Genomic DNA, 12,964 nt, shown 5'->3' on the forward strand with positions numbered 1-12,964 from the left:
ATAGCCAATCTATATCTGCCCGCATTTGCATTTCCCGACGGCATCAGACGCTTTATGCCTGGATTAAGCGACCGGCGGCATTCTAGTTGTGACTCCTCTTTCATTTCCGCTACCACCCCCTCGCTGTTGTTGCTCTGGCTAGCCGCAATCAGCTGTTCGGCTTTCTTCGCCAGCTGTCGGCTGCGGTGGCGGTGGCAACCCTGCGCCTGCGTCGCTGGAAGTCCGGCGGTGCTGTCACATGTTTTTCGAACTTGCTCGTGCACGAACGCGTTTCCAGTGTGCCAAAAAGAGCAAAAGCAGTCGTCGACGAGGCGATTCCGCAGTGTGTTAGTGTGTTTTGCATGGAAGTGGAATTGGAAGAGGCTCTTGGTGGGTGGGTGTTGTTCGGTAGGACTGCTAACGGTAACGGGTGCCTAGCGGTAACGGTAACGGGAATGTCAACCGCAAGAGCAGAGCTTTAGAAGCCAGCGTCGTAGGAGATTCAGAACCAGCACCATAACCAGAATCAGAGTCAAGACCCAGAGTTAAAAGCAGTCCGACAAGAGAGTTGCGAAAAACAGCGAAAAAATCAGGCGAAAAAGTCCAAAATAAAATTGACAAATACGAAACGCTAAATGTTAGCGCCCGAACCAGCGGCAATCAATCAATTAGGCCCAGCTGGGTGGCGCCCCAGCAACAACAACAATACGGCCGGAGAGAGCAGACGAAAGTGTGGCAGTGACAGGAGCAGAGAGAAAGAGAAAGAGAGATATAAAGGCATCAGTGACAGCAGTTAAAAATCAATATCCGTCTAAAGTTTTTGTCGGTTTCGGGACCGACCAACTCAGAAAATTAAAGTTGCACACTACCAGAACTACCGAAATTATTATTTTTGAAATTAGTTGACTTATAATCTTGATAGCCTCCTACGCTCTTGGCCAAAAATTAAAACAAATTATTTGCGAAAGTAATCGTGTGTCCATTTTGTGCTAGGCTTGATTAAAGAGTTAACGAAGTAGTCAGTAACATTTATAGAGTCGCAGCTTTAAGTGAAAGAACAACTCGCTCCATCCAAAGCCACGTGTGTTAATAACGTAAGAATCGCTCCGAATAACTAGTGACAAATACCCAGTGCAATCAACCAACCAACCAAGCTACTCGAAGTTTAACCAAAAGGTGAGTACCAGTGAATGGACTAATGAGCGGGCAAATTAATGAGTGCTGTGTCGTAGGTCAGGGCATTTTTTTTCTTGATCAGACAGCCAGCCTGGGGCAAGTGTTGCTTTGCATGTTGCATCTACATCTGCAGCGGCAGCGCCAGGCCCCAGATTTGTGGCGCAGCAGGAGTCGCCGCCACCAAGCCGTTCGAAATCCGACGCTTGGCTGCCTCCGCGCTCAGCTGAGCGTTACACAAGCACAACCAAGTGCAGTTCGCAGCAAGAGTCAGCTGTTCGTGCAGCCGACTGCCCATCCACCGCCACCGGGCGGCCCAATCCCCCACTCCCCGAATCCCTAAACTTTCGGGCCCGATGGACATGCCGGCAAGCCGACATGCGCGACGAAGGCCAAAATCGATATCTTTCTCAGCCGCTGGCAGCTGTTCGCGATTCGCAGCCAACAGTTCTGCCGGTGAAAAATCAGATGGTTGGTGGGAAAGCCCCCCAGTCCCTTCCAGCCAGCTTTTCCAGCCCATAGGGATCATTAAAAGCTGGAGCACAATCGTCATAGTCATTGCTGACCCCTTGTGCTCATCCATACTTACATTACATGTTTGTAGTGTAAAAAAAGCCGGGGTGCTCAAAACTGCCTTATGGCAGTACCAACACATTTACGAAAAACACATTAGTAACGAAGTCCTTGGAGAGTCGATGAAAAAGCCTTATACGACATCCAAAATTCTATTACACATTTGTCCAGCTCTTAAATAGTAAGTTTAGGTATTTGTAAACTTATTATAATATTGGCTTAAATATTTTGTTATAGTTTTCTCAACAGCCAAACATTTCGTTGATTGTAGGACTTAAATCATATAACAACGATCCACTGAAACTTGATGTCACTTTAGGGTAACAGGTAGAGCACTAATTGCTGGCACTACCTCTTAACGATCCTCACCTGTCTTTTTACTGACCAGACTGGAAATTGCGTAATTTCATTAGCGTTAAGCCGACTTCCAGGCGTGCGCTGCGCCGATTGACGAGCCGTTCAGTCTGAATTTCGAGTCTGTCTCCGTTTGTGCCTTTCAGTCCCTGCTCTCCGAGTGTCTTGTGCAGTTGACTAGCCGCTAATAGCCGGCGCCAACAGCTGGCCACGTGGAAAGGGGTCCAGAGTAAGTGCATCCGGGCAGGATTCATACGCGTGGCGGGGTAAATCGCAGCACAGCAGCAAAGGCTAAGGGAAAGTCGGCAATGGATGGGAGGGCGGGTCAGGGCCATTACGATGCCGGTGCCATAAAGTGCCGGTACGGAGAAACGAAGCTCGATTCGCCAGAACCGCTAACTGGAAACGGCAGGCAAATCCGAGTGCGAATTGCCGAGCCAACATTCGTCCGTCACGAACCCAATAGCCGGCCTCCAACAAAGGGCACACAAGTTTTAAATACCCTTGCAGAGCGAGGCATGGTGCTAAAAAGTTGCTACTTAGCTAGAGTACAGTTCTACACCCAATTAAAGAAAGCTTTTCCGAAGCAATGGGAGGGACCTCAAATGTAAAATGTTTTTGTAACATTTTTTTTTGTCTATTAGTACGTCTAATTAACCTCTAACTGTTTGGTCTTAAGAGAGTCTCTAAAATAATACTTACAGCAGCAAAAAATAGCCACCACAGTCCCGTTAGAAAAGGGTATTTGAACACTGGGCAAGGAGACAAGGACTTTCGCCGAGCCTACAGTTGAGTAGATAGATATAGAGAAAGAGAGAGAGAGAGAGAGAGAGAGAGACAGAAAGAGAGAGAGAGAGAGAGACAAGTATATGCGGAATGACAGAGAGCGGGTGGGCCTGCGCCCAGCTGGAAGTTCCAACTGCGGCGGCAACGCAAATGGAGTTGCCGACAGCCGAGTGGCGTCGCTGCCTCATCTGCTGCCTCAGCCGATACCCCACTGGCTTCGCTTTGCTTCGTGGTGCCCGATGGCTCGATTTAAGAATCAGTCGTCGTCGAGCTTTCAAACCGTTTGCAGCGAGCGCCAGAGCAGCACCGCCAGGGATTCCAGTCCAGTCCAATCGAGCCAGAAACTCCAGCCACAGCCAAGAAGCAGCAGCAGCAGCAAAAGCAGAAGCAGCAAGCAGCCAGCAGAGTCACCAGCGAGAGCGAGAGGGACCGAGACCGGGACAGAGACAGAGGGGAAAGATAGCCAAAGTAAATTGGCCAGAAGTTCTTTTATTCGCCAAATTCTTTTTTTCGGTGTGTGGTGTGGTGTGGTGTGTGTCCATTGATTGTGAACCTTTTTTTGTGAGTGCCCTTTTTTTCTGTGTGGCTTCTTGCGGTGATATCATATAACCAAAGTGGGTGACCTATTGATTCCGGCACTTTCTTTGCTGGAGTTGCATCGATTATTTTGGGCCCACAGCGATCAAAGAAAGGAACTGCTCCCGAAATAGCCGCCTCCTCCTTCCGCACTTAGCCGGTGGTCGGGAAGCAACGAAATGCCGGCAACTCCAAAACCACAAAAAAAAGTAAAAAAGAATCAACTGAAGAGAATCCGGTGAATCATCAGCAGGCTGCGGATACGGCCCTTCGTGCAACTGCGGCGCAGTGGAGCACATCGCTTTTGGCCACGGGCACGCGACCAAAATGCAGCAGTTTCTGGGAGGCGGAGAACCTAAAGGACTACGGCCGACTAGGCGACTCCAAAATTCCTACCAGAAGGGAGTTCGTGCTGGCTGCTTTTTATAGTTTTCATAGTTTTTGCCTGCAGCCCGGCCAAAATACAAAATGAGGGTGAATCCGGCTTACGGGCAACGGGGTGGTCCGCTGACGTCGCCTTCAACGTCGTCGTGGCTTCCATCGCCAGCGTTTCCATGGAGCGATGACGACATCTTTGCTGCGGGGCGTGTGCATGTCCCTTGATTTTTCTGCTACTGCCACTGCCACTGCTGCTTTTACCCACTCGATTCAAATATAGGGTGCAATGGGCCCATTAGTTTGAAGGCCTTGATCTTTAGTTGTGCAAGGGAAATGTCGGGATATTATAAGCTTGGGTAACATTTTACTGAAAAACTTTGGTAACTAAAAACAATATATATAATATAGCATAGGGTTCAATCCGTTCCTATACCTTATGTGAGAAATTTATTTTTTTATTAGGCTGTGTGCAAAAAGCGTCATGGCATACCACTTTTTTTCCCTGAAATGTAAAGGTTTTTTCTACGTGTCCAAAAAAATGTCTTTAAATACATACATTTTACATTTTTTTTGTCACAGGATCGATCTTTATTCATGTGGAGGGTTAACGAAACTGGTTTCTTTAGAAGGAGAGTACGGGCTTAAAAAAGTTTCGTATTTTGTTTTTTCCATAACAAATTGTTCCACATAAATTGTTTAATTAAAATATAAGATCCTTTTATCTAGGAGTGCAAACATGATCCACCAAAATTAAAATCAATTCCGATAATAATCTTTAGTAGTTTTGTTTCATATTTATTTTTCTTGGGTTCGGTGATATTATTTTACTTAAGTACTTAGGTACCTTGTAATAGTTCCCAAAAAATTGCCCAACAAATAGTCCCCGATTTTAGCCACCTTGATTTTGCCGCATGTGAGCCGTTCGCCATTCGTTGTTGTTGGTTTATGTGTTGTGCAAGGCGGCCAAAGTTCAATGGATTTTGTGTCTGCACCTCCTGCTGTCCTCCGCATTTCGCTCCTGTCTGTGGGCCGTCTTTTAATAGCCGCTCCTCCGGCTGTTTTCCTCGCCGGGATGACGGCTGTGTGGCAGCTCCATTGAGAAGGGAAGCAACACGGACGAAGTAAAGGGGAGACTTCGGAGAGGGCTCCCAGTCATATTCCGATTGACGGGAGCTGGGGTGGTGATGATGGTCCTTCTTATTAATAGTACAGTGTAAATAGTTTGGGTTTGGGCTCTAGCCATGTATAGTACAAACATATATTCCACAAGCTCACTCCCCGATTTATCTTGTTTCTTGCAGATCCGACGATTGACGACAAGGATCGACTAGATAACGCGAAAAAAGCCAAAAAACGAAAGCGAATCGAGAGTAAAACCAAAGAACACTTAAAAGCTAAACAAAAAACGAATTTTCATGTTTAAAACGCAAAACCAAAATTATCGATAAACCAATTAAAAGGAAAACCAAAGAGACAAAACCAAAAGTAAAGTAAATTGCTACAAGAAAACGCTAGTCCAAATCTTCACTATATATATATACGTATACTATATATATTTAACTAATAATACTTCAAGAAAACACGCCAATTGCCGCAAAATTTACTTCAAGACGAAAAACAAAAAGATTTCCATTAAACAAACGCAAAATACCAAATACCAAAAACACAGCTTCAAAGTGTGCACAATAAAAAAGCAAAAAAAAGTTAATAGCAAAAACAAAAGACCTCCAAACCAAAACCAAGACAAATTATTATTAAACAAAACCGAAAAACAATAAACCAAACAAAGTCGAAGAAAAAACAAAGGTAAAGGCAAAGAAAACTGAGTCAAAGTCACGGCCAGCAAACAAAAATAAAACAACAAGAAAAAGAAAAGGAACAACAACGGCGGTTGTGAAGTGAAGCGTCACCACTGGCCACGCCCACTCCCCGCTCAGCCGCTCCCGTTTAGCAGTTTTTCCTTTTGACAGCGTATCGTTTCCAAGAAATCGTGCGTGTTACGAGCGAAAAACTAAAAAGCCAGTGTCGGTAAAAGATTCCCAGAGAGTGGTCCTTCTTTTTTTCAAGTGTACGAACTAGTTTTTTTTCTGTGTGACCCAAGCCAAGCAACAACAACAACTGCACCAATTGTGATGGGAGATCAGCCAAAGGCAACGACAACCGCAATCGGAGAAGCAGCTGGTCCAGCCCCCGAAGGCGACGCCGTGATGGCCGCCACCCAGAACTCGCTGCCCAACGGGAATGGCAGCGGTGGTCCCCAGGACCAGAACCAGGAGCCAGGCCAGCAGGAGCACGAGGATCGAGGGGATGCCGGCGACGACGTCGCCACCGATGCCGGGGCTAGCTCGCTGCCCCCCTCGGAGATCGGGGGTCGGGCGCCCCTGGACACGGCCTGCTCGGACGCAGACGGCGGTGCCGCCTCCAGCTTGGCCGGCGGCATCGTGGGTCCGCCCAGTCCGCTCACAGGCTGCTACCTGCTCATCGTCCTGGGCGAGCCGCACTCCGAGGAGCACAAGGACAACATCTTGCAGCATCTGCTTAAGGGTAAGTTTAATTTAACCCTTTACAAAAATGGTGATGAAAGGTGGCTCATTCAGCTTCAAGTGCAGCAATGCAGCAATGCATTTGTAAATAGGGCTGCTGATGCATAGTTAACCTCTGTATTAAACAATATAGCATACATACTTTAGTCAAAAGTAAGGTAAATGCAGTGAAAGAGAAACTACCGCCCCATTAAGTATATATATTGTTGATCAGCATCTGTTTGTCTATTTCTTCGCAACTTGACCTACCGTTTTCAAAGTTTTAAATCTTTATTAATTTTGTATATAATTATGAATTTTATAAAAATTAAAGGAACGCAGATGAATCGATATATAGTCGTTTTAAATAGTGCTACTATTTTTTTATAGCTGCAAGAGTTTGCTTGATTGAAATCAGTTGTCTTTGCTAAAGCTATTTTTTGATTGAGTCTGAAATTATCTCGCAAAAACAAGAACTAGAAAAAAAACTATTAGCCAAAACGATGTCACCTACATATATAATATAAAATCTTTTGTTGTGCGAACAGTTTTCGCTGAGATGTGATCCCCAGTGAAACTTGTAAACAGGAATTTCAAGATTTTGGCTGTGAAAAAGGTTTTGGTTTTTGCTACTTGTTTGCACGATTGATCCTCGAAACTCCACAGATTTTAGCCATGCCGAATTTGAAATGCATTTTTGAATGCGAGAGTAGAAAGTCAGGGTATGCAAATGAGGATTGAGGGTGATTCCGTGATTGAATGCCCGCGGTCGTGGTCAAGCCTGGCCGACTGCCGTTGCGTGTCTCACAGTCGGGCGCAGTCAGTCTGATTCAGAGCGCAGTCCCCAGTACCGCCCGATCCATATTCCATGCCTACCAAGAGTAATCCATCCACTCCCTCCAGCTTCTGAAGCTTTTCAACTCTTGCTGCACTGATAAAAACAAAATGGAATAGTAAATAAAATATCTGGCTGTTGAATGTACAATTTTCTACATTTTTCTTAAAGCAAATATAAAATTATAATATTAAATAAATAAAACATTGCATATAAAATTGCCTGGTTTAATGCGGAAAATATAACATTAAAGATGGTTTGTTTTAAATGCATTATATTTAAGTTGACCTTGGCTTATAGTTAGTTAGTTATGTTGCGTACATAGTCAAATGATATATTAACAAGAAAGGAAGCAAACTTCGGCGTGCCGAAGTTCATATACCCTTGCAGCTATTTCAAAAACTAAATACTCTTGAAAACGTTAAAATTATGATTTACTTGCGTGTATGTTAAAAACATTGAAGCTATGATGATTTTCAGCTTAATTATTCGATAGTTCCTATGCCAGCTATACGATTGTTCCTATAGGAGCAAAATGCTACAGTCGTCCGATTTTGATAAAATTTAAACCGTAATTCTGAAATATTTAACCAATACTATGTGTCGAAGCACTAAAAAAAAAATTAAAAAACACCAAAGTTATAATTTTTTTTTATTTATATTTATGATTGTTCCTATGGGAGCTATATGCTATAGTCGTCCAATTTTGATGAAATTTAAATCGTAATTCTGAAATAATTAACCATTACTATGTGTCGAAGAACTAAAAAAAAAATTAAAAAATATAAAAGTTATAATTTTTTTAAATTTATTTTTCCAATTGTTCCTATGGGAGCTATATGCTATAGTCGTCCGATCCGGCTCGTTCCGACTTATATATTACCTAAAATAGAAAGACAGCTTTTGGAAAAGTTTCATGCAGATAGCTTTAAAACTGAGAGTCTAGTTTGCGTAGAAACAGACGGACAGACGGACATGGCTAGATCGACTCTCCTAGTGATGCTGATCAAGAATATATATACTTTATAGGGTCGGAGATGTCTCCTTCACTGCGTTGCAAACTTCTGACTGAAATTATAATACCCTCTGCAAGGGTATAAAAAAATTAATTAAGTAATTATTAATATATTAAAATGAATTAATTAAATTATGTCCATATTTTAAATAGCTTTAATTACTATATATTTCAATTGAGTAAGGACTTACTACTTTCTTTTATACCAGTGTGGCCGCCGTCGCGTTGTCTGCTTCAGCTTTTAAAAAGCTGTATTGCATTGAGATGGTCAGCGAAAAGTGGATGAAGTGCTGGTCGAGGGAATCTTCTTCTGTTTTGTTGTTCGTATTTCTTTCACTTTTTTTCTGCAATGCTCCACCGTGTCTGACACAGTTTCTCCGGTTCTTAATAATATTTAACTCGTATACGGGGAATGGGGGTGGCAGTAGTGTAATGAGGTGTAAGAGAAGGAGGTACCAGCCAATGCCAGAATTTTTCAGACCCAGAACGACTTTTGGAAGCAGTTTATTCCCGATTTTCGCTTAAATGCACTGCTAAATCTTAAATGGAATAAATATTAAAGAACTTTAGCAAATTATAAATAATACTAATGGGCTTATTGTAAAAACTTGTATTAAACTTCTTACACTAACTTTATTTCTGGAAGTCTCTACCATAATATTTTACTAACATGACAATTAATAAAGTAAGGCTTATATTTAAAGCACATTGTAAAATTGTACATTTTCTGTCTCTGTACTCCTTCGTAGAAACACTTAGTTTATAATTTGATGAGTTCAGAAAAATAGAAGTGCATATTCTTGGGTTCGTTATACATATAAGGTTTTCCCGGGCAAATGAAAGTGATGAAGGCTTGCCAGCCACTTCAATTACCTTGAAGCCTGTTAATCGAGTTCCCATTTCCGTGCTCGTGGACAAACGGAAGACGCCGAGTCCATGTCCTGGTTGCCATGCTGCCTGAAGAGTCCTGTCCGCAAACTCAATCGGGAATGGGAACGTCGTTGGTAATTCGATTTAAGCAAATTGCGCATGAATGTATGCAGGGTTCGAATGCGAATTCCAGGATGCAGATCACCCACTCTGCCGGTTTAATTAAAATCGAATGAACACCCAGACACTGGGTGAGTGAGGTCAAACAGCTGCGCAATGTGCAATGTTAACTTTTAATTGTATTAATTATTTTCATGTTGATTGAATTACAAACAGCAACGTAAATACAACAACTACGGCTGTAATCAAAGGGGCAATTGGGTCAGAGGTCAGAATTTGGCGGCGTGGGTGCAATACGTATGGAAACAAATTCGCATCCCGTTGTTGCGGATATTTTTAATTTATGCAGGCGACAAACCGAAATGGGCGAATGGAACTGGAACTTACGAGTGCAAACACCAACTACCCAATTGGGAATACGGAATTCAGACTACGACCGGGGCGCGGCATGATTTCCGGACTGAAAACGGTTCCCCTCTCTTCGTCCCAATCCGGAAATTACAAAAACTCGCCCGTGCGGATGGAAAATTAGTCGTCGGCCGGCGGTAAAGGGTTAAGCGGAAGAGGCAGGTGTGCATTACCTGGAGGATTAGGTGGATAATGCAAAAAAAAAAATAAAAGAGAAACAAAGCAAAAAAAAAATGTGCAATGTTTGCTCAGTTACGCTGCCTAACACTGAACACACAGGCCAGTAGCGGCTGAAAAAGGGATTTCCCGGGGCAGAAAAAGGGATTTCAATTGATTTTGAAAAAAATTGTGGCCACTGTTTATCGGAACTAGGTATACACAAGGTAAAAAAAACAATAAATGAGTTGAAAACAAATACAGATACACATGAGAGGCGAAAAGAAGGCCAGTTCCTAGTGTTCATAGGCAATATGCATTGCTTACGTTAAGCATTAAACTTATTAAGTTTCGCTTTCCTTCCCGTCGACCTAACTCGATAATGTCACTTGATTATGACAATTACGTGGCCACATTGTAGTACGATTCCAAGTTTCCCGGTTTCTTTGGTCCAAATTTCTTGTTTTTAATTAACCTTAAAATAAATCAATAAGAAATGAACGACATTCAAGGTTGGCCATTCCAATGGGTGAAGAATCGCATAACATTATTATGACAAGTGTTGTCGAAAAGGGGCAAAAAGCAAGAAGCGACGGGAGTGGCACAAAAGCGTGTGGCGGCCCTAAAATCGATACAGAAATAAAATGGACAGACGGAAAGAGAGGCCGAAACCGAAGAAGACGCGTGACGAGCTTCGATTTTGTTGATATTTTTAGACAGCCCGAACAGAGAAAATAAAATGGTTCTCGTAGAGTGAACTTTTAGGATACGACATTTGGACGCGACACAGGATGCCGCCGATGACAACAGTCTCTTCCACGGACACGGACCCAGAAACCTGCTACGTGACCCTCTTACAAGCCCACAAAAAGCTGGATACATTCACAACAAAGTCGCCCCGACAATGCAATGACAGCAATTTCAGCTGTACTTGCTAAACAAACTGCTGACAGACAGTCCGACCACTGAGCCAACTAGCCGACTAAACCACTCGATTCCGAAAGTGTGCTGCGGCGAAAGATTTAGCTTTGCTTGGGTGTGTGCTGTACGCTGGGTTCTTCTCGAGTACGTGGATTACCGGCGAAAGAGAAAGGTTTTGGCAACGGGATACTATTAAGTGAGAGCCCTAAAACGTATGCTATAATTGAGATGGGCTCTATTTATGGGCATTAAATGAAGATGAAATGATTTTTTTTGTCTATAATCAAAGATCAGCTTGTGTATTTGGGATGTCTACAAAATATTGCACCGTTGTTTGCATATGCGTTTCTTGAGGTTAACCCTGTTTTCAACAGGCCCAATGCGGCGGATCCACAACAATCGATTCTGAGTAGAAAAAACCGTCCGAAAACAGGGCGGGTTGAGGGGTGGAGGGTTTGTTGTGGCGGTCTGTGGTTAAACCGAACCACACTTGCGTCATCAATAAGCACACAGACACACACATACACAGGGAGGGGACATTAAAAATGCTTTTATTGCAAATTAATTGCTATGAAGTGCATTGGAGGCCATTCACTCACCACGGCTCACTTTTGCATAGGCAAAGATCATGCGACGCACCCGTGGTCAGCCGCAGACCACGCCCAAACCGCCCCTTGTGATTTGGGCCCATATCATGTTACTTTCATTTCACTTTAATTAGTTCTCGTTCAGGTCGTTTTTGTTTTAGTTTGAGTTTCTTGATGAGCGTACCATTAAATTTGCAATTTCATTTGTCATTATTCTGATGAGAATGTGCCAGCCTGAAAATATTTCCTCACCCAGGCGAACAATGATTGGGCGGACCTTTGGCCCAAAAAGAGTTCGTGAAAGGATTTGGCTGGGACGTGTGCTAATTAGTTGCTAACTGCTTGTTAATGGCCCAGTCCCCAGCCGCAGCCCACTTGACCACAAATTGAAATGTTCCATTCGAATTTCATGAACTCGAAATGTTGGGGGGATGAAAGTCTACTAAGTGGAAAGTGACGCCCATGTAGCTCTGCACCACCGCCCCACAATCCACCTATCAATGCCACATCTGATCCCAAACCACTTTTTGGCTCAAAGTTTTGGCCAACTAGAGGGAAGAAAATAAAACCCATTTCCGACCGGCAATATCATGAATTTTCTCAAGTGTCTTGGCAATACTATAAAGAAAATAGTGCTGTGAAAACCCCCTCGATCCCTTTTCCAGTGCGCAGTGTGTGTTTGTGTGCTTTAAACTTAAGTAACTTCAGCCTTGTGTGTGGGAATGAAGTTTCCTGGCGTTTTTTGCCAAAGGTAAGCTTCAAAAAGGTGAACTATAATGGCACGGGGAGATACCCTCTAAAGTATTTTTTTTTTGAAAATCGATAGAATGACAGAATAGGGCGTTTTGAGATTGAGATTGATGGACTGTCAGTTGTCCACTGGGTACAACACACGATTTCCTGGTCTAATCCACTCCGGCTGCTTGTGCACACATGGTTTCGGGGCATCTGAAATACTCCCGCTTGGCAGGCATTTTGCTTACAATTGCAAATGGAGAGCGAAAAGTTGGACTGCAAAACGGGTCGGGCTGGGCCGCTCCCTGCCATGGTCAGTCATAAAAATTGCTTATCTCGTTACATTAAAAGTGAAATACAATTCGGCTAATGCAATTGGCACACGAACAAGACGCAGGACTAGCAAATAAGCAGGGGGAAATTCGTGTGTACACACTCACGTAACTAAAGCCTTTCATTTTGATTAACGTCGTCCTCATAGCTTCCAAATGGTTTTACGACCCGCAAGCTTACTTAGGCAAGGCAACAGAAAAAGCGCATGGGAAATTCGGATGGTTCTGTTGCAAAACTGCCAACTTTTGCACATCTTTAGACCCACCAACATTCACACTCACGCTCACACTCACTCAATCTCAGAGTCGAGAACGTGAAAACCATGAAAATTAATTGGCAATCCGGCTGCCAGCCCAGCCCTCCACCTCCACTCTTCATTTTCCGCTCCTGCTGAGCTTGGCACAAATTAATGTGCCGCCATTTTGAATATTCCATTTTCTGCGGAGGGTTGTATGCAAATGTTTGCGCCGAAACTCTATAAAAATTCGGAAAGTCCAACAGAAGTCGGTCAAACGGAAGCACTACGTGATTCACTCCACTCTACTTCAGTTCCCGGCTATATAGTCCCTGCAGACTTTCTGCTAATTTCATTCGGAGCCGTAATCCAAACGATTTTTATTTGAGTTTCTGATTGATTTGTTTT

General features: G+C 43.4%; 1 protein-coding gene across 5 annotated transcripts in view; it reads left to right on the forward strand.

The window, feature by feature from the left end:
- LOC128265159 (microtubule-associated protein futsch) overlaps positions 1-12,964 on the forward strand; it is a 68,719-nt gene that overhangs the window by 15,661 nt on the left and 40,094 nt on the right. For 2 of the 5 annotated variants that reach the window (XM_053000993.1, XM_053000998.1), the window contains one exon: positions 5,121-6,363. In XM_053000993.1, coding sequence (XP_052856953.1) covers positions 5,952-6,363 — 412 coding nt within the window. In that variant the 5' untranslated portion in view covers positions 5,121-5,951. Of the gene's footprint in view, positions 1-355; positions 1,156-2,233; positions 2,309-3,138; positions 3,334-5,120; positions 6,364-12,964 lie in introns of those variants that run through there. The other 3 variants (XM_053000996.1, XM_053000997.1, XM_053000994.1) reach the window with 3 other exon arrangements.

Source organism: Drosophila gunungcola, unplaced genomic scaffold (genome assembly GCF_025200985.1).
Source record: "Drosophila gunungcola strain Sukarami unplaced genomic scaffold, Dgunungcola_SK_2 000097F, whole genome shotgun sequence".
Classification (NCBI taxonomy): Eukaryota; Metazoa; Arthropoda; class Insecta; order Diptera; family Drosophilidae; genus Drosophila; species Drosophila gunungcola.